Source organism: Mustela nigripes, chromosome 9, assembly GCF_022355385.1.
Source record: "Mustela nigripes isolate SB6536 chromosome 9, MUSNIG.SB6536, whole genome shotgun sequence".
Classification (NCBI taxonomy): domain Eukaryota; kingdom Metazoa; phylum Chordata; class Mammalia; order Carnivora; family Mustelidae; genus Mustela; species Mustela nigripes.
Window position 1 is genome coordinate 86,561,943 of NC_081565.1, and position 22,522 is coordinate 86,584,464.

A 22,522-nucleotide genomic window follows, 5' to 3' on the forward strand; every position below is an offset into this window, starting at 1 on the left:
TTCCCTGTTTATAAAATAGGACAATGAATTTTACCTAACTCCTCGGGTCCTTACAGTTTAAATGAGGTAATGTATGTTAAAGAGATAGAATCAGATTTCAGAGCCACTCACCTCTGTTCCTCTCTAAGCTATACATACAAGAATCAATAACCAAATGGGAAATGAACTCCATTTTTTAAATTCATAACCGGATAAGCACATGATTTTCTCCTTTCCCCTCTCCCAACTTCAGGGCTTCTTTGGTGGTCTACACTGGAGAACAAAGTGAATCCAAATACTCTTTTTTCTTGCACCCTCATCTTAGCTTAGAGTTCAGGTTTGCAGAAGACCCTGAAGTTACTCATTTATCCAGCATCATGGGTGAGAAAGTTCACCTCACCCACCCAGTTACAAGCAGAAGGTGGAAAACCATGAGTAGGGAAGATACCAGAGGTTTTTGAGCTAGGCCAGCCAGTGCGCCCAGCTGAGTAGCTTTCCCACATGGAGGCAAGAACTTAAGAGAGGGCTGCGGGGGACGCCTGGGTGGCTCAGTTGGTTAAGCAGCTGCCTTCGGCTCAGGTCATGATCCCAGCGTCCTGGGATCGAGTCCCACATCAGGCTCCTTGCTCAGCAGAGAGCCTGCTTCTCCCTCTACCTCTGCCTGCCATTCTGTCTGCCTGTGCTCTCTCTCTTCCCCTCTCTCTCTCTCTGATAAATAAATTAAAAAAAAAAAAAAAAGTAAAAAAAAAAGAGAGAGAGGGCTGCGGGTTGTGAACTGCGCTTCAAGACTCAGTCACCCAGTCCAGAGAACTGTGACCCACTGAGCATCTTTGACCATAACTAATCAAGTTAGCAACTCCTAACACAGGGACACAAAGGGGCAAAAATTGTGAAGAGGGGCCTGAACATTCCTTTCCCCTCTGCAGGATGTAAAATCACAGGGCACAAAGTTGAGCACCTAGAAAACCCTTAGTACCTCACTGTTAACGTGATTTTAAGTTAAAATCACTTTTCACAAAGGGTGTGCTCATTTCTACTCCTCCCAACAATTTAAGAAAAAAAATAGTTTTGTCACCCTTGTGCCATATATGCGATAAAAATTTGCATCAAAATTCTGTTTCTTAAATATTTCCTACCTAATGAAAGCTAGTATGCATTTCTTCTTCCCTTCACTGAAAAATCAACAGGTTACTTCCCGTATTCCTTGGTATTTGCATGTGTTATTAATATTTGTTTTAGGCTATCATCTGAAATAATTGGACAATTTGTCCCTGTGCCTTCAATGTCACTTGTATTCATTTTAGATCTGTTTCCTAGAGGGCAGGGAGCAATGTTTGATTAATTCACTCAGCATGTACCACAAGTGTGTGCGGCTCACTGTGTGTGTGTGTGTGTGTGTGTGTGTGTGTGTGTGTGTGTTTTGGACAGGAGAAGCAAGTAACAGATATAGTCCATTCTTGACTACTTATAGACAGACTCTAGGTCTTTGTTTTTTCTCCTCCTAATCTCACAGAGAAGAAAGGAAAGAGGGAAGTGGGAAGAGAATTTTCTCCTATAGAAGCAGCAACAAATAAACCAAGAATATGGGGGTGATCAAGGGATTTTATTTATCCCCTCTCTTTTCTCCAGTCCTCAGCCGTGAGATAATTTGGAATAATACAGGAAGCCACAGAGTGTGGTGGGATAAAGTACTGTTGAGATGTGCAATCAGACTTCCGGTGTGCAAGCATCGACTCTCCCAGTTATTAGCCCCGTGACTCTGGGAAAAATACTCAATCTCACTTCAGTTACTTCCAGCAAAAATTGGGACTATCAACGATGCCATTTTTGTTATAAGAATTATATCATTCAGTGTAAATGGGGTGCTATTTGAGGCAAAGAAATGTGTAAAATAAGTATCGATACTTAGTATCGATAATGATAATTTTATTCATTTCGCATGTTACCAAGTCCAAAGCCGTCTCGGAACCAGAAAAGAAAGATTATTTCTTTTTCTTCTTTTATTATCCAGCTTCCTACAAGGAAATAAACACCTATTTACTTAGGATCCCGGGGGTAGATGAGGTAGAGCTCACCTGCCAGGCCGAAGGTTATCCGTTGGCAGAAGTATACTGGGAAAACGTCAGCGTTCCTGCCAACACCAGCCACATCAAGACCGCTGATGGCCTCTACCAGGTCACCAGCATTCTGCGCCTCAAGCTGCACCCCGGCAGGAACGTCAGCTGTGTGTTCTGGAACGCTAACATGGACGAACGTACCTCAGCCGTCATTGAATATGGTGAGAGTGATAAGAGTGGCTCCCCCCTTCCTAACTCCCTCGGTCAGGGCTTAGGCAGGAAAGAGATGGCACACTCAGAATGAGTCATTTGAGGACAGAGGGATGAAAGACCTATGTATGAAGGTGCGGCAGGATTTAGAGAAGCTAGTAAGCATATTGCAGGACCCTGGGGCCTCCCCAGTCAGAGAAGCAGTTACCACTGTTGGAGGGATTATCAGAGAAGCAGTTACCACTGTTGGAGGGATTACTGAATCCTGGGAAAGGGAGCTGCAGGGAAAGTGCCCCTTGACCGGAGCAGTGGCCTCCAGTAGAGGGAGGACTCCGCCACCTGTAACAACTCTGCATGGTGGAAGCTGGGCAAAGGAACTCCCCAGCCTCCCCCTCCTCCCACCCGCCAATCTCCTGCTGGCGCCTCCCATTGGCTGAAGCCACTAGAAGTCAGAAAACAAGGGAGTCCACTGATGGGTTCCATCAAGGTCAACCTCTCAGAGCTCAGAGCACAGTGTGGCAGTGTAGAGAATGGATCTGAAGAGGAAACAGAAAATATCCAGCACAAAAGCTAGTCGCTGTGACTCAGGCACAGTGCAAGGAATCAGCAGGATGGATATTACTTTGCTGGCTTTGCTGATAATCAAGTGGTTATGGGGTTTCCAAGGAAAACTGGTCTTTTGTAAAATCAGAGCCTTTGCTGAGTATGCTGAGTCCCACCCTTTAGATCTTCAGACACCAGGACAATTTCAAACGATTTGGGGAGTCAGGCTATTTTTTATTTGCTGAATAAGACCATTTATTTGCTGAGTAAGAGCAACTTATATCTAGTACCAAATTTCTTTCATAAGAGGTCACTTTATCACCAAGCACGTCATAATTTTCCTAGTGCTCCTGTAACAAATTACTGCAAACTTCATGGGCGTAAGACAACATTAATTAACTTACGCTTCTGAGAATCAGAAACCCAAAAGGGGCTGTGCTGGGTTCAAACCAAGGTGTTGATAGGGTGACAGAGCCTCTAAGGGAGAGTTCCTTTTCTCATCTTTCCCAGTTTCTAGAGATCACCGGCCTTCCTTAGCTCATGGTTCCTTCCTCCCCCTGCAGAGCCAAAAGCTACATCCCTGAGACCTCTGCTTCTGTGTCCTCCTCACATCTGTCTTTAATTCTCCTGCCTTGCTCTTCCACCTTATAAAAACCCTTCTGATTTCATTGGATGCCTTCCCGCAACCCAATAATTCAGGTTAACTTTCCCATTTCAGGGTCCTGAATATAATCACATCTGCAAAATCCCTTTTCCCATGTGGGATAACATGTTCACAGGTTTCAGGGATTCAAACATGGACCTCTTTGAGGGGACTCAGTATTCTCCTACCATACCAGCAAAGGACATAATCTCCGAATAAAGGACAGTCCCTAGCACTACTTAATATGACTTTATAGAAAATACACTGTGTTGTCATTGTATTTCACCTTTTGCCCTTCATGTTAGTTAGGCAAAACAGAGCGTGCGATAGGAGCTTGTGTAGCATCTAAGTATTTGGGTGGCGACCTCAGGGAGCAAAAAAGAGAGGTTGGGGAGATTCAGACAGAGCAGAAGGAAAACTAAACATAAGAGTACATTATCAAAGTTGTTGCTGTTGGGAAAACAGAGCCCAGATACCCAAGGACCACCTGAGAAGTGTTCAGATGGCCTCCTCAGATGCTCACTCAGAGCACATCAAGTGGAGGTCATCTGCTCTCACCCCTGCAGATTGACAGTGGTGTCCAGGATTGCACAGTCCATTCCCCCATGAGCTATGCATGCATGTGTGCTGAGTGAGCGCCCCACCCCTGCATCTGCACTGAAAGAAAAGTAGCCATTTGAGGTGGTTGAAATCCATTTAGACTTCTGCTGAGCCATGGCTGAAGTTAGAGGTGAAGTGAGAGGCAGTGGAGTAGGACTACAGCGGTCTGTCCCTTGCATGCTCAAGTTCACCTATGACCCTACATTAAGTCTGCTGTGACTAAGCCTTCAGGCTGGGAGGCAGCCATGATCTCTTCAAAAGATTTCATATGCAAGAATTCAGAGAACAGATTATAGTTCCTGCTGCTACAGTTGATCCCAACTGGTCATTGAGATCTCTCTCATCCACCGGACAGTCTAGGTTTCCCTCACTCAGCACTTCAGATGGCACAGTCTGCTTCTCTTGGGGTAGGAAGAGGACCGGAGACTCTGAGTTTCAGGCCTGAGAGAACTGAGCCTTTAGTTGCCTTGCCCTGAACAGTGGTCGCAATTACCTTTTCATTGTTACTATCGAGCATGCAGGTCACAAAAATCAGAGACTCACGTGGTGAGGAAGGGGAGCTGATGAGCCCAGGAGCCATGTCAGGGGGTGGTTGCATGGCTACAACTCTGGCAAGGATGGGTGAAAGATCTCTAGCTGCACAAAGGTCTCCTTATCTCTTCACCAGCTGCATGTATGAGTGATCTCCCAGAAGATCCTGAGCAGATGTAGACCCACAAGCTGTTGAGTCTGCGGTCAGCTATGCTGGCTTCCATGGAAAGAAGGGCCACCCTACTTCATCTGTAACTTTTCACTAGTTCAAGGTTTCCAAAGGAATGGTCAGTGTGCCCTTTCACTTCTCCACCACAAAGAAAAAAATACTGATGTAATCAGTGACGCAAAGGCTAGATTCTAGTTATTTCTAAATTCATCTTACCCAGGCCCCTATTTCCCTGACCCTTCTGGAAAACCACATTCCATCCAAAGTATTAGCTTGCACTTAACTAGGCAAGAGATTCCACACAGCAAAGGACAGTTAAGCTATTCCAAGAAAAATAAATCCCCCTGTGATTGTTAGCATTTAAATGCCTCTAAAGTTCTAGTATGAATTAGTTACAGCTCAGTTTTCATAAGGCGACAAGTCTGGGGATCGTCACTGTGATAAAAAGAGATAGAAAATTTTGAAAGACCAACTTGCCTAGTTTACCATTTTTACTTGAAGTTGACCCTAAAAATGAGGCTTTTCTTATGACTTCATTTCTACCAAGATACTTAGAGTTATATCCATGCTTCTACCCACTGACATTGTTCCTGGGTTCTAGTCAGCTCCCCTTCCTCACCATGTGCTCTCTGAACTTGTTTGCACATCTCCCACTTTCGTGATTTCTTTGCTCAGGCAGTTTCTCTCCACATAAAATATAATCACCCTCTTCACCAACTTGAAGCCCTCTCTCCAGAGCAGCTTAGATAACTCCGGCACACAAGAGGTTTTTACCGTATCTCTCCTCCTAAAACTGATTACATGTACCATGACTTTGTTTGCCTGTGACTATATATGTCTTTTATTGTTCATTGCTATTTTACTTTCCATGTATTTTAATTGTTCACATGGGTCTTCTTTATACCCAGATGAAAGCAAAAACAGAGCAGTCTCCCTATTCTAAGTATTCAATAAATGACAGATTAGTGGGTTGGAAGATGAGCCTTAATAATCCCAGTCCCATGGGGCGCCTGGGTGGCTCAGTGGGTTAAGCCGCTGCCTTCGGCTCAGGTCATGATCTCAGGGTCCTGGGATCGAGTCCCGCATCGGGCTCTCTGCTCAGCAGGGAGCCTGCTTCCCTTCCTCCCTCTCTGCCTGCCTCTCCATCTGCTTGTGATTTCTCTCTGTCAAATAAATAAATAAAATATTTAAAAAAATAAAAAATAAAAAAATAATCCCAGTCCCATTATCCCAGCTTCCAGACTGTGTGGGCTGCCAGATCTCAGCAGTCAAATGATCTCCTCGTTTGTGGTCCAAATACCAGCAACAAATGACCAAAGTCATACATCCTCCCACGGTTCCTCACATCTAATTCTCAAAGGGATTTTTAAGTTGCCTTATGACTGTCCCCTTTCTACTCATTCTCATCAGTTGTGCTGCTCATTGCTGACTTCTGTGACCTACCACATACTTCTTCAGAAGTCAATGAGAGTGTGGTGATGGGAGGTGCTCCAGTGACTCTAGGATATGACTGAACATCTTAATTTTTAACCAGAAATTTAAGGTCAATGAAACCATTTTCTTTTTGAAACAGGGGTTCTTCTGCTTGGCCAGTTGTTGCATTTTCATGAGGACATGTAACGAAATTGGAGACTGGAAATGACTCTAACAACATTCTTGTGGGGTGGGAAGTGAAGCCTTCCCAAGAGACCTGGAGGGGACTCTCTGACAGTCTTCAAGAGTCTTTAAATCCTCTTTCTGCTGCTGTTAGCTTTGAGAACATGAACATATAACCGAGACATCCTAGAACTTGGTCTCACATTTGTAGAATAAGGGTGAATAATGATAGATGCCTTAGAGCATGATTGTGGGGATTGAATGAAACATGCTTGCAAAGTCCTCAGCGCTCAATGTGGAAATGGGGAAAAAGATAGTGTCTCTAACAAGAGTGCATGGGATTGTGGCAAGGATAAAACATAGTTCTCCATTGCATCATCATATCATTGTTAAGTAACATGTAATTATTGTAAAATAATCTATAAGAATATATATTAGGGTATAGACTAGGCTTCCATAACAGAGAGACCTCAAAATAGGACTCCAACAAGACAGGAACATATTTCTCTCCTGTGTAATATTTAAAGACAGAAGGTGAGTCAGAGCAGGAAAGTATCTACATTCTGTTCCTTCTGGGTTCTTTCCATCTTATTGCTCCCCCATTCTGTAGAATATTGTCTCTTTGGAACTGTCAAAGCTGGATGACTACCACATCCATGTTTCCAAAAGGGAGAAGAATGGTGGAAGACGTATCCATTATCTGAAGGCCAAGACTCAGAAGACCCATGACCTGAACTGAGCTTTCATGGTTGGTCATGCCTAACTGCAGGGGAAGCTCCAAAATATAGTCTTGAGGAGCCGTGTGTCCAGCTAATGCCCTAATAGGGAAGACAGAGTGGATTTAAGGGATAAACATCAGTCTGCCACAAGATAACTAAGGACAGGAAGAATTGGGCCAGGCAGACTAAGTAGACAGATGATTAATTTATCACTCCAAATCCTTATCGACATCTTTCATGTAAATGGTATTTGGGTCTATAGGGGATTCAGAGGTGACTCAGGTGAAGTCTTTGCACTCCAAATCCTTACAGGTTGAGCACACCGATGTTCATTGTTAGAAAGTCTTCAGGGATGGATAGAGCTTATGTATGTGGAAGGGGCTTTGAAGGAACCTGCAAAGGACACAGGTTTGCAGGGTGGTGCTGTGGCAGGGATTTCTCCTGCTGTGAGGACTCTGAAGGTCCCAGGGCTCCTTGACTCATGTAGCCACTGCAGTGGTTCTTAGTAAGCATTTCCTAAAAAGTAAAGAAGCAGTTGTAGTCAGTGTGGGTTATCCAACGTGTAGATGAGCAGAGCTTCTGAATCCTTTCTTCCTTACTGTTTCCCACACTGTTTTCAGTAGAGACAAATACCTGTGGGGCCTGAGCTTTCGATCAAACAGGCTCACAACCCTGACTTTGCCACTTAGTTAGCAGTGATAACCTCAGATAGATTATTGAGTGTCTCTGGGCCTTACTTTCTGAGCTTTAAAATGAGAGGCTCAGATTAAATGATCTTCTCAGCTAAAACAATCAATGATTCTCAGAAGGTATTGAGATGGGAGAGAGGGAAGGCAGTTGGCAGGACCGAGCCCTTCCTCCTCAGCAGTTTTGCCAGGTTTTTCCTGGACTAGGCTCTTGTGTTTATTCTGTATAAATTACTCCACAGGGCAAAATTCAGGCTTTTGGAAAAAAGTACAGCTTACTTTGGGTAGTCTTCTACCTGCTATTATGAAGCCCCCTCCAGTCCTTCCCATTGTCAGTCTGGAGCCCTTATTCTAATCTATAGATACCCACAGCTCTCCTCCACAAGACCTTCCCTGGTCTCCAAAATTGTTCATCTCATCCACCTCTCTACTAAACTCACATTTTCCTCAGTGCCAGAACATTGATTAGCTGAGCCAAGGAAAGAGCTCATTGTAGTAATTCATACTGCGGTATGAATGATTGGATTTTGTATGTTAACACTATTTACAATATTATATTTTCCCAAAAGATCCTGTTAATTCTTGAAATTGAATGATTAATGGCATGGCTTCTGAGCACTGCAAGTGCTTGACAGTGGAGAGAGAAGACATGTTTGGGTTCAGGGACTATCCTACTGGAAACAAAATTGATAATGATAGGTAGATAGATAGATGGATGGAGGTATCAGAACGATGAAAAACACAGAATCTGGAACCAGACAGCCTAGATTATATCTCAGCTCTGTCTCTTACTGTGTAACTTTGGGAAAGTTTCCTAGACTCTCTGCACCTCACTGTCTTTATCAGGAAAATGAGGGTCATTGCAAATCCTGCCACGTAGGGGGTTGTGAGAAGGAAATGAGATAGTACACGCAGCACACACAGATTAGTACCTGGCATGGAATAAATGCTCGCTGCACATTGGCTGTGTTGGTTATAATCTACTCAGAGGGCCAACTTGTTGGTTTGCCTCTAAGCTACCATGTAATGTGATTCTGGTGCTTTTCTTTCATCCAGGTGGCAAAGAACCTGAAACCTCTTCAAACTGGCTGCTTCCTGTTTTCATCCCTTCCTTCATCATTGTTTTGATATTCGTAGCTACAATGATAGGCCTAAGAAAACAGCTCTTCCAAAAGCTTCCTTTTAGAAAAGGTAAGTACCTAAGTTTTATTCAAGGTAACTGAATGGACTGGTGTCTGCAGTGTGGAGCTCTCTCCAGTGGCCTACAGCTTCCCAGTTTCCCACGAATCTCCTCAAAGCCTCACTTTGGGCTCAGAGGGCCCATCCTGATGATTTTTCCCCAGAAGATAATGGCTCTAGTCCTCAGTGAGCTGAAATCCCCACACTGTTTTAAAAGGAATGTTTTGTTCCTGTGCTAAAATAGTTCGCTTTGTTCTTTGAGCTAAGAAGTGTCATTAGCCTCATGAGATCAGTGTTATTTTGGCAATGTGGATGGCTGTGTGTCAGAGGTCGTGGGTAGAAGGCTACCAAGATCGCTTCAGACGATTCCTTCAGTTCTCATCCCTCGATTCCCCCAACTGGGTATAAGGCTGACCTAAGCCTTCCCCCAAGCCCCCAGGAATCTGAATGCCCTGGTTCGTAAGGAAAGGAGAAAAGTGTGTGAGGCCATTTGGGGACAGGAAAAGCGCCTGTTTTGATGGTGCCCTGAAGTCTTTCAGCAGCTCCAGGAGTCCTTCCCTAGCCTGTCCTATTGTCACCCATCCACTCCTGTTGTGCAACATTTGAACCATGGCCACGATATCTGCAGACTGTCTGGTACTTTCCTAAGCTATTCCTTTGTCAGCACCCAGTGAGCTCCTCCCAAAGTCTCCACATGGCCTTGTCTATAGAAAAGAAATGACATGTGGAAATAATTCCTTAGGAATTCAGTGTGGCCACTCTTTGAGAATTGGGGGACTTTTAGGTTATTGTCATGCTACATCTATAGTCTAACTTCTGTGTTCTCTTCTGCCATAAGATATTCTCTCCTCCTGCTCTGATACTCTCTCTCGTGCTCTGTTTGTCCATTGCCCTATGTATGCATCAACTTGTGTGCTAACCACAAAACCGTCTACTATAAAATCTGAGGTATTATTGTCAACAGAAAGGGGGATGAGGGTTGAGGAGGAAGGAAGAAGTGAAGAAGGAAGGGAGGAAAAGAGGAAGGAGAAAAGAAAAAGAAAGAGAAATTATAGAAATGGAGAAGGGCATCTCACCATAAAGGAGGATTTCCAGCATCTGATAGAACTTTAACTAAACGAGATCACTTCTGCAAGTGACCCCAGAGAAGCATGGCAGATGCCCCTCATTAGAATCTTGTCTTCTGCCATCTTCTTTCTCCTCTCCCATGCACACCCCTCAGAAACAGATTTATACCTAGTTCCAGGCCTGGGGCCTGCGAACCCTTCAGTCACCTCAGGAATGAGCAAGAATTTTCTGTCCTGACTCTTTGGAAGAATGAAATGGGTCATACTCAAGATAGAGAAGAAAAACTTCTTCGCCTCATCCTTCATCCCAGTCTCAAGAAGGGGCAAGGATATCTGTAGCTCCAAGCTGGGTGTAAGACTCGGGCACCAACTGTGGTGGGAGACCCTTGTTGCTAACGAGAGTTAAGCGACTAAATCTGCAGATGGTTCCTTTTTTGTTTTGAATGAGCCAGAGTAAAATCATGGCTGCCTATATAATACCCACTCGTCACCCCCACCCCACAACTCGCGTGCACTGAGATCTGTTTTCTCTCATGGGAGACACATGCACATGCGGAAATACATCTGCCATGCGCACAGACTCATGTGTCATGGAAAAAGGTTGAGAATGGCTGGCACTGTTAGTCAAGCTTCAAGCCAGGGTCAGAAGGCTAGGTCTGCACCCAGTGCTGCCATGTATTAGCTCCATGATCTTGTATGAGTCACCTAACTTCTCTGAGATGGCTTTTCTACCTGTAAATGGGTGGTTACATGAGAATGAGCTCTTCGTGGCTTATCAACCCAACCTCACTGTCCCTCTCGGAGTTCACCTGAACTAGAACAGGACCTTCCAAGCTGTCTCCCTCCATCCACTCCTGTCACATCCGATATGGTCTATTTTCACTTTTAGCTGGAACAGGCTTTCAGGGCACTGAATTAGAAGAACATGCAGCCAAGAATACTTTATCCAGCAAGACTGACATTCAAAATGGATGGAGAGATAAAGAGTTTCCAAAACCGGCAAGGCTTAAAAGACTGTGCAACCACCAAGCTGACACTGGAACAGGCTTTTAAATGCCACAAGTCGACCATGTCTCCATGATTGGACCTCCTCCATGGCTTCCTTCAATTCCGAGTTTTCTCGGGCAACATTCTCTCTCCTCTTCCTCTTCCTTCTTCTTCTTCTTTTAAAATTCATCATTATCTTTCATTTTTAGTAATTTTGTTCAACATCAATTTTTATATTAACAACATACAATGTATTATTGGTTTCAGAGGTACAGGTCTGAAATTCATTTTATATAACACCCCGTGCTCATTACATCACGTACCCTCCTTAATGTCCATCCCCCAATTACCCCACCCCCCTTCCCTCGGGCAACCCTCAACATTTGTTCCTCTTAAAGTACTTCTTTCTCCTGTTCACCGAAGTTTGTCATCCTTCAAATCCCAGTGAAGCTGCCACTTCATCAAGCCTCCCCTGATTCTGCCCCCTAGTCACACCCATTACAGCAAATCCCCTTGTGAGATGCTTCCGTAGTACCTACGTCTTCTTTCAATACACTCAGCACACCCTTATATATCTAGGGCCCCTTTTAATACCCTGGGCCCCAAATGCAATTGCCTCCCTTTCAATTTTCCAATTAATTCCTTGAGCACCCACTTGCCTGTCTTAGCCAAAAGTCCAATGTCTCCCTCTTACAGCTTCTACTTCCCCACCTCCCACAGACTGTCAGGAGGCTAAATTCGCCAACAGTGCTCCTGCTTCCGAACAGGCTGGGAGGCTCCTGGGGAACCAGGTCAGTTCCCCAGCGGGCCCTGGTTTTGAGCTGCTGCTATTCCCACTCCTGCCATGTGCATCTCTATTCCCTCTGGGGAGGGAGGTTCTCCATCCCCCAGTCTTGCTCGTCTAGATCCCGACACAGACCAGAATGATCCAACATGACTACTTTCTGGCTCCCCTCACTTGTTCTGCCATTGCTCCCACAGCAAGACCCTCGGGAGCTGATGAGGCTGAAAGGGCTTCCTGCTTTAACTACCACTGCACCCAACCAGCCTCCTCGCCTCAAGGCCTTCACGTTAAGCCTGAGATGTCAGTCTTAACTTCCTTCTCTTGAGCTCCTCTTAGGGCCGGTGCTGTCCTGAACTTCTCAATCTATCTGAGAGAGTCAAGTAAAGGGGTGGAGATCTCAGCCCCGTTTGCCAAGAAGACCCCTTGGCTCCATTTAACCCACCGATGTCTCAGTGCCCAGCTCTGCACACCATGATGCCTGGGGAGGGCAGCCGGGGTTGGTCCATAAAAGGTTCTGCTTTCCGTCTCTACATAAGAGGAGCCCTCAAAGGTTCAGGGCTCCAGGTGACTCACTAGGTTCTGGAGAAGAATCTGGCAACTTCTGTTGTAAAAATTATATCAGGTTCTTCTTCATAAGCGTAAGAGCTGTGTTTCTCTGATTCACTAATACATGTCCACTGTCTGAGACATTTCTTGGCATATGTAGATATTCGATAACGTTTTACACATTGAGCCCACTATATGCAGGTGCCCATGCTAACCTGCTCTTTATAGTACAATAGCCATACATGGTCATTTAAGTTTAAATTAAATAAAAATTTAATTCCTTGGTCACATCTTAAGTGCTTATACCTTGTTAATATTCAATAGTGGCAGTGGGACTAGAGGCCACTGCTTTGGACAGAGAAAATATACAAAACTTTCATCTTTGCAGAAAGTTCTGTTGGACAGCACTGAGCTAGACCCTTTACAAATTCTTGTTACGTTAATTTTGCAAAAACCGTGAGGCAAGGAGTAGTGTGTATATTGCAGATGAAGAAACAGAAATTCAGAAAATATTCCCAACGTCATATAGCTTGTGTGTGAACACATGTCTGTCAGACACTAAAATGTGTGGGCTTTTTTGTTACCAAAGTGCTTAAGAAAAATTGGCTCAACCTGAAGAGTATTATTTTGAGCAATGGAAGGAGAGAGTTTCAACCCAAAAGAATCGAGGGGCTTGATTGTTGGCTGAGCCAATGGCAAAGCCAAGAACAGAATCCACAAAGTGTTGCCTAGATATCCAGAGACCAGATACCTAGGACATGCCTGTGGATCTTACGCACAGTATTTCTCAACCTCTCTAGGGTAAGGAACCATTTAGTCTTATTTTTCTAATGTGCTAGGGTCAATGCTTTTGTAATATATATACTAAAAATGGGATTACTAAAAAATAAAATAAAAAGACATACTAGCCCAGCTTTTACTGGATTCAATAAATATATGACATTTCAATGAACATCCAGGAAAAAACACAGTAAAAGAATTACTATAAAACTTTCTAAAGGTTTATGCTAGATCTCTGTAACTGTCTCATAGTGGGTTGGTAAGCAGTAGGTCACATACCACCACTAACCCATGAGTTCTACACTTTGAATGGCACTGCCCTAAAAGACTGAGCCAGAAGTTTACAGGGATTTAAACCAAAGACCAAATATATTGGCCAAAGGTTGTGTAAGAACCACAGAATGGCAGCGCTAACCCCAAGCCTTAGAGAGCAGTGCCCTGAAACTCCACCGTGTAAGGGCAATTTCTGTGGGTTAACTCCTAGACTCCTTTCAAATGTGAATCCTCTTAGAAGAGATGGCAATGCTGGATGGAGTCCCTCAAAGTCCAGGTCAAGGTCAGTATTGTCATGAGGGAGTTCCTAAAAAGCTGGTGTGCAGAGCAAAAGCAGAATTAGGGATTCCCTGAGTCAGGAACCTAGGCATCAAGCTCAAAGAAAATCAGAGTGAGGGGGGATGTGTGATGTCAGGGGTTGAAAAGAGAAGAAACCAGGGGAACAATGGTGAGCGGCATCCCATTATGTGAACTTGTGCTTCTGCCCCCGAGTTACTTTGGAATATTATCTGTCATGTATACCATAGTGTGAATTAATTGGTCCGACCTCTTGAAGTGAAGAGCAAAGCAGAAAATGGACAGAGAGTTCTGAAGCTGGAAGTTTCCTGGGCTGATTATTCAAATCAGCAGTGCCTCAGCCTCCCAGTGCCTCGGACCAGTGACTGAGAAAGGAACGGAAAGTAGAGGATTGCCTTGTTTGCAGTTTTCACCTAAGGGCACAATTCTCCCCTGTCTGTCCTTCAGCCTGAGGTCTAGAGCCACAGTGCACACTTGGACTTCTGCATGTGATTTATTTGGATTAAACTTTATTTTGCTGTGTTTTCATCTAGAAACAGAATACTTTTCTCGTTACTCGTATTCCATCACTGGGATTTCTCTTTTTCAGACACAACAAAAAAATCTGTTGCCGCCATGAGGAGGGAAGTGGACAGAGCTGTGAGTACTCATGGTTTTTCTTACCTTTTTGTCTCCCAACTTGAATTAAGCAATAGCCCCTGTACTGTGAATGCACGAAGAGCAACGGGAAGCTTTCAGCCTGTACAGAACCTTCCCATTGAATGGCACTCCCGCTAGTTGTAACAACACACCCTTCTTGGGAAGATAAGGGTGTTTGGGTACAGCTGTAGAAAGTTGTAGAGCCTTTAGTCTGTCTCTATTCCTAAGGGCGGCTGCACAGGACATCTGGGCTTAGATACTAAATAACACGGTTAACACTTAACAGCAAGGGAAGATATTCAACAGCAAAGCAATCAACAGGTCATGGTTTTGCAACGATCACTAAGTACACTATTGGCCGCTTGGGGTCAAGAATTTGATGGGGGAGGAGTAGAAGACTCTCTGTGAGGCTGACAAGGCTTAGAGCTGGAATTTGTAGATGTGACATGGAGGTCAGGAGAATTGGGGTTGCTAAAATCACTCAGGCTGGGGAGATGCTGTTTTGGGGACCCACAGGCCTGGGTCATATTGCACAGTGGGTATTTCTAACTTTCTTGGGAAAGCCACCCTTCCTTTTGTAATCTAGCAATCATGTGATGTGACACATGAATTCATGAGTTCACCAGAATTAGAGGCAATTCACAGAAATTTCTAAATAACCTTGTTGTCAGCTACTCAAAATATTCAGAGCTGGTCATTTGAGAATTCGGCTGAATGTATCTATAAAATTCCAGAGACTCCAACCGTAAAACAACTCTAGAAAACTTATAAAACCGGGATCTGTGTCTGGCTAATACAGGACACATGGCAACTCGTGAGCACAGAGTATGACTGGAAGGGATGAAGTTTGGCCAGCCCCCCGCCCCCCGCACCTGCCGCCACCTCCCTGAAAGCCACTCGTGAAATACACCCGTTACCGTAATACCTGTCCCAAGGAGCAAACGCCGCTCAGACCTGGACTCTACTTGAGGTCCGGTTGTGCTGTGTTTCTCTGAATCAGCAGCAAGATTTTCTTGACTCAAAAAAGCTTCAGATTAATGCTGGCCATCCTAATTGAAACACCTGTTTCTTGAGAAAGAACACTCCTGTGTTCCTGTAGATCGCTCCTCTTGATCTACAGGAGCGTTCCCTGGGAGCGGCTTCAGCATCTGAGTTTCATGAGCTCCAGGCTTTGTGTAAGTGTTTCCTTCAGTTGCTGAGTGTGAGGAGGGTAGAGTGAAAGTCCCGAGAGCAGAGGTGGTAAAGTCAGATGCCCACAGGGCCAGGCAGGTGCTGAAGTGAGGAAAAAGGACATTCTTTAACCAGATCGGGAATGGTGATAAAATGGAGGCCTCGTGCTGTCAATTTAGCACTAGCCTAACGCTGTCCGAGAAGATGGAAATCCAAAATTTTATATAAAATGTCCTGGTTATTAAATGCTGCCTGAAAGTGTTTCAAATCCCAAACAAAGCAAATAAAACATGTCCATAGGCTAATTGAGCCTATTAATGACCAGTTGAAGCCTCTGTCCTAGAAAGTATTGTATCTGAGTAACGAAGGCAGAACCATCTGAGGAATGAGGGGTGCTCAAAGGCTTGCAACCATTTCAAATGTCCCATCCTATGGCCCCCACATGGTGTGAATATTGTACTGCTTATAGAGTGATTTCTTTGGATTAACAGGGTACCACAACCATTTTTAACAATACATCTCCTTATAAACAGAGAAGTGTCATACCCTTTTTTAGTGGCATCTGAAATTAAAAATAAAGTGAATATCTTGGCCAAAAGTCAAAGTAAAGAAATTAGACTAATTCTCTTTTCCCCCAACTGATTACATATAGTCACCCTTTGTACCCTCCAACGGGGGGAAGGGAGGGTCAAGGAGGCGAGAGACTGGTGCTCGCCCTCTGTCTTCGTCACCCCTCCCTTGCTCTTGCCTGAGAATACGGGGTGTGCTGTGAAGAGGTCAGGACCACTTAGGTATACACCACAGAGGACTCATATAGGAATAGTCCTGGTACTGTTACTTACAAGAGTAACAAATTAGAAATAATCAGATGTGAATCAACAGGGAGAACAGATGAATAGAGTGTATACATAACTAGAGTGTGTATATATATATATATATAGAGAGAGAGAGAGAGAGAGAGAATATATAATATATAGAGTGTATATATAACTAGAGTGTGTGTGTGTATATATATATATATATATAGAGAGAGAGAGAGTATATATATATAATATAGAGAGTGTATATATAAAATGGAAGTACCAGCACTGGATGTATTTTGGGGATGGATAACTCTGAAAAGTATAATTTTGAGAGGAAAAATAGATTTCAGAAAGATATAGACAGTATACTGGCAATTACAGAGTTTTGAAAGCTGACAAAGAACTTTACATAGTGTTTATGGAAATAGTCATGTGAAGTGAAAGTACAAAAACAGCAAGGAAATCATAAACACCAATTTTAACCTCTTCAGCTGGGTGGTAGGCATACAGACGCAAACAGTATTCCGGGAGTGGGTGTGCAAATCTTGATATTATTCTGGGGGGGGGGGTGTGCAAATGTTGATATTATCCTGGGGGAGGGCATGCAAATCTTGATATCATTCAGGGGGTGGGTACACAAATGTTGATATCATTCTGGGTGCAGATGTTGATGATATTATTCTTATACTTTGTTCTGTGCCTGAAATATTTCTCTTTTGTAAAAAAGAGATCATGATTAAAAATCAAGAGAATTAGATTCAACTTTTTCTGTGAGCTAGCTATACAGTTTTAGGTAAGATCAACCCCCTTTCTGGGCTTCAGTTTTGTAAAACTGAAAACCTAGAAGATTGGACCAAAAGCGGAGGAGGGCAAACAGGCCCCTGTCAGGTTCAGGAGGTGCCTAGGGCAGAGATGAGGAAGGTTTGGGAGACCATTTCTAAGTGCGGAGTGTGGTGATTGATGAACGATGTCTGCTTTGGGTGAGGGGTGGTGGGGGGGAGTCATAGATCTTGGCCATATAATTTGCTAAACTTGGAATAGATGCTCTTATGCAAAAAACAGTTTTGTGTTTGTCTGTCTGTCAGATAAAACACAAAGATACATGATATTTATCTGTCATGTACCCACATATTTTAACACCTGGGTAGTCCTGACACATTATGTTGTGTTTGATGTGTTCCATTTGCATTCAAAGTTATTTGTGGGTTGGTTCAAATATAGAAATTGACAGTGATCAATGGCAGTGGAATATTAAAGGAAAAAATGGCTCATTTTTACTTAGCATAATGTTTTATGATTTTGTCAAGACAAATACCAATGTGTTAGGTTTCAGCAGATTTTTTTTTTTTAAGTTCCTTCCTATAAAGTCGCTCACCAGTTATTAACTCTTTATGGAGAACTAATTTAGCATTTTGGAGACTATCCCCCCAGGAAGAAGAGGGAACAGGACATGGAAATACTGATTTGGGGAATGGAAAGAGGATGGGTCTGGGGCCCCTGTTTGGGTTGCCAAGAAAACCTGATACCTGTTGCTGAGGGAGGGGTACTTGGGGCTTCTCCCGGGGAACAGAACCACAGAACCACTTGGAGACTGGCAAGTGTGAATGAAATCTGTAGGGCAGGCTCGCGGTCCACAAGTTCACTAAGACTTGAAATACGGAATCCAGAATTTGTTGAGTAGGCCAGCACGCTGGGAACTCAGGTGGGATATCTATATTACAGTCTGAGGCAGAATTCCTTCTCTGGGGAACCTTGGTTGCTCTTAAACTGACTCACTGAGACCCACCCACATTCTAGAAGGTAATCTGCTTTATGTAAGGTCACCTGATGGCAATAGTTGAGCTAAACTGACACAGAAAGTTAATCATCACAGCCACCAACACGTGAAGGGAGCAGTCTTGGCTGGAGTAAGTGGATTTGTCAGACTTCCCTGAACCTTAAAAAAATAGAAGCAAGTGACTCTCTGTTATCTGGTCACAGATTTGTCCAAGAGGCTAGGGCTCTGTCTAAAACCCCTTGAGGCATGAACCTGCCACCCCAGATATGCATGCAGACTCACAATTTAGGGTTTTCTGCTTAGCTCACTGCCTCTCTCAGCAACAAAAGGATGTGTGTGGCCTCGGCACCCTGCACCTGATGTGTTTTAGAATCATAAATAGCTGAGTAAATATGGAGGCAGAACAACATTGTCAGCAAAATTCTCTGACAGAACTTAACTGAAGGCTTTGGAAATGATTTGTCTGCCTGACTGTTCCTTTGTCTGTGTTTCTTGTGGTTTCTTCTGCAGTAAATGTAAAAGGTAACTGATTTTGACCAAATTTGTCTCCCTACTGAAAGATAAATCTTGCTTAATTTTAGTTGTTGGGCAGGTCAAAACTTTGAGAACATTTTTCAAATTAGATCATTTTTTTTCAGAACAAAAATGAAAAATAAAAAGGCATAAAGGAAACAAAAATAATTTATAATCCATTGCACACAGATTACCATGGTTAATACTTAATATTACTTTAATTTCTAATATCTTTCTGTATTTAAATTTCATAAAATTAAATTATAATGCATCTATAACTTGGTATAGTCTTTTTAACTTAATTTTATGTCATTAGTATTACCTATGTGCTAAAAGTATAATTAATAGTTTTCATATTTTATTGTATACATGGACTGGGATTTATCTTAACTAATTCCCTCTTGCTGGACATTTCATGTCGACCTCATGTCTTTTATGTTTTTGTCATTTAAGTATCATCACAATAGCCTTATACATAAATTTCTGCGTGCAGCTCTGATTATTACCATGGGTAAACTCTAAGATGCAAAATTACTACAGTAAAACCTATAGATATTTCTAAGACTCTCAAACTGTTTTGCTGAATTGTCCTCTAAAAAGTTGTACCAATTTGTACTAGCAATATATGAAAGAGCTAGTTTAATGATTATACCTGTCCCAATGCTGGATGTTATTATTTTTAAATTTTGCTAATTTAGAAATTAACCGAACATCTTTCTTGCTTACTCTCTCTCTCTCTCTCCTTCTCTCTCTCTCTCTCTTTCTTTCTTTAGAGAGAGTGTGAGCAGGGGTGGGGTAGAAGGGTGGAGGGCGAGAGAATCTAGAGCAGGCTCCATGACCAGCACAGAGCCCAATCTCACAACCCTGCGATCAAGATCTGAGCCAAAATGAAGAGATGGACGCTCAACCGACTGAGCCACCCAGGCAACCCCATCATTATTTTGCATTTTCAAGTTATTAGTGAGATAAAACATCTTCATAAATGTATAGGTTTTATCTTCTTTTGGGAACTGTCTATGCATCTTTTGTCCATCTTTTTACTTATGTCTTCACTTAGAGTTAACAGTAACCCATTTCCTGTGATATATTTTATATATTTCCCCCTGATCTGTCACTTACTATTAAGTTGGTTTTTTTCTTATCCTGAGAAAACAGGCATTGGGTATAGTAAAATTAGGTTCAGAGGACCACATTATAAACATTGATGTCCTATATGTGATATATTATTAAAAGAAAGTAAGTATAGGGGCACCTGGGTGGCTCAGTCGGTTAAGCATCTATCTTTGGCTCAGTCATGACCTCAGTGTCCTGGGATCAAATCCTGCACTGGGCTCCCTGCGGAGGGAGCCTGCTTCTCCCTCTTCCTCTGCTTGTGCTCTCTCTGTCTCTCTCAAATAAATAAAATCTCAAAAAAGGAAAATATATTAATTATAACATTTATGCTATGTAACAGCTTACAGCGAGTAGGATCTGCTGTCCCCAGAGGACTGAGTCACACATTTCTAGAAAGCAGGTGCAGTGTCTTCTTCTTCCTTTCAAAGCCTATCACATCCTAGGATGTGTTGTACTTTCAGTAGCTGCCTTTGAAATGATGGTCGACCAAAGTGAACATTCTGCTTTCCACTGATACGTGTCAGCTCAGAAGGAATGGTGAGCTACAGCCAGGGAGCCAAATCACTTCCTGTTTTTGTAAGCAAAATTTTGTTGAAGCACAGCCATGTTCAATGCTGTCCTCTAGCTTTCCCCCCACCCTTTCCCCTGCATCCGACAGCAGACTTGAGTGACTGTGGCAGAAACCATATAGCCCATAAAGTTGAAATATTTCACAATCAAACCCTACAGAAAGCATGTGCTGACCCCTGACCCACAAGTTCCCCATGGCTCTGTGCCTTCTCTCACACAAATGTACCCGGTCTTGCTCTCAGTGCTCTAACGCTACCCCCAGCTCCAATCTCAGCTCCGTAAAGTCTGCGGACAGAGCCCCACAGGCGTCCAGCCAACTCAGGGCCCTTAGGGCTCTCACCCTCCCACACACATCTCTGCCCTCCCAGCTCTGCCTCACCCCCAAGCCACCTATGTGGGGACAGTGTCAGGTGTTCAGGCGGCATCCTGGCCCCCCTGTTTTTAGTCACATTCACCTACTGCATGGAGTCTTGGGACACACCTGTCTGACGAGACGTCTGCTCAGATAAATAGTCTCCCTTCCCACTTAAGAAGGGAAGAGCTTGGTGGTTTTGCTTCATTGACCAGAGACTGACATAAAACCTGATTCATGTGGGAGTGCCCAGCAGTACTAGCTCAGGTGACAGCTGTGTAGAGCCGGGTTTTCTATTCCATGGTTCCGCCTAGAACTCTCTAGGCAGCTCTGGGAGAGGTGTTGCCTGTTCTTATTCTTGTGCAGATTCAGACTTCTCAGTCTCCCCTGATGAGACTTCAAGGCCTTCACTTTAATGTAATAAAATCAAAAGACTCAGATCTAACTCAGTGTGGCCAAAGAGATAGCTCATTGTCATTTTTCTCCATGGTGAATATGATGATGTTTAGTGCAATTTCACAGAGTTCCTGGATCTCTTGCTTTTCTGTATTTGATAGGATTGGACTTCTCTACAACTAGTCTGTGGTTAGGTGTGGTCATGTGATTTGCTTTGGTCAACCAAACCTAAGCATAAGTGACATGTGTTACTTCTGGGTAGAAGATATAAGGGCTAGCTTATGCTTTGCTTTATTTTCTTTTTCCATCTGGAGTGCTAACCAGCAACATGTGAGGTAGTAATTGCTTCCTCAGCCTGGGTCTCTGAATAACTTCAAATAACAGAGTCCCTTGCCGACCTCAGTGAACATGGAATAAATTTTTGTTTATTATACAGAGTTTTGGTGATTGTTTGTTACTGCAGCATAAACAAGTCTCATCCTGACTGATACAACAGGAGAAAACTGGAACCTCTACTCAATATGGCATATAATCCCATTTACAATTCTGTTTCTGAGGAATGAAAACATTGGGGAAATGCTTTCTAAATAACAAAAAGAAAAGAGGGGTAAGATACAAATACATACTTACCATATCATTAATGCTTTATTTTAAAAAATGTTTTTAATATACCACCACACCCTTTTCTCCCAAAGAAGTGAAGTAAAAATACTTGAATGCCCATAATCATTGTCTTTACATGAAGGAAGCTTGTATTGTTTTCTTCTTTTATAGTTCCTGAATTTTTTTGTACTTGAATACATTATTAAATGTCCCAGTGTATCATTTTTAAGTACTCAGCAGTGCGTGTTAGACAAAGAAGGATCTCTGTCCTCATCTGTCATTCTATGTATCACCTCTTTCATATCCCAGCATATCAAATGCATTGTATAGAACTCTCCACTGGGTCCTCATCAGCTTCAGGGAGTCCTCTTTCAAGGACACATACCAGTGTCTTAGTTGCCTTTCAGAGGTTCCTAACCCAGTGAAGCTAGAAGGACTAGATGCATACTCCAAGGATATAAGAGGTCAGGTCTGGTCCCATGGCTTCTTCTTCTCACACAGACAACCAAGCCGTCAAGCAGTATAACTTCAGCAGTATAACCATCGATACATATCATGGTCCTTTAAAAAAGTTATGCTCGTCATCACCACACGGTTCATTAGCAGTTACAAACCATGTAACCTGACTTCCTCATTTTACAGATGGCAGGATTTGAGCTAAGAGGTGTTAAGTGACTTTCTTGAATGAAATCACGATAGAAAAATGAAAGGTTTTGTGATTCCCAGTAGAGTGCTAGTCATTCTCTCATTCCCTCCGAAACACGTCATGTCTGCTATTTGCATGACTCTCAAGTAGGCTATGTGGGAAGTGTAAGGATGAATGAAGCCCAGAAATAGTACTCCAAGATTCTTACGATCAGGAATTGGAGATAAGGTGTTCAAAATCCTGTTCTCATTGGCGTAATTTGGGCTAGGATTAAAGAAGCCAGATTTCTATAGA

At 43.2% G+C, this 22,522-nt stretch overlaps 1 protein-coding gene across 3 annotated transcripts in view; it reads left to right on the plus strand.

Moving 5' to 3' along the window:
• PDCD1LG2 (programmed cell death 1 ligand 2) overlaps positions 1-22,522 on the plus strand; it is a 60,549-nt gene that overhangs the window by 29,409 nt on the left and 8,618 nt on the right. For all 3 annotated transcript variants that reach the window (XR_009406340.1, XR_009406341.1, XM_059411996.1), the window contains 3 exons: positions 1,991-2,257; positions 8,790-8,924; positions 14,236-14,285. Coding sequence is in view for 1 of the 3 variants with exons in the window: in XM_059411996.1 (XP_059267979.1) it covers positions 1,991-2,257; positions 8,790-8,924; positions 14,236-14,285 (452 nt within the window). In the remaining 2 variants the exon portion in view is untranslated. The remainder of the gene's footprint in view (positions 1-1,990; positions 2,258-8,789; positions 8,925-14,235; positions 14,286-22,522) is intronic.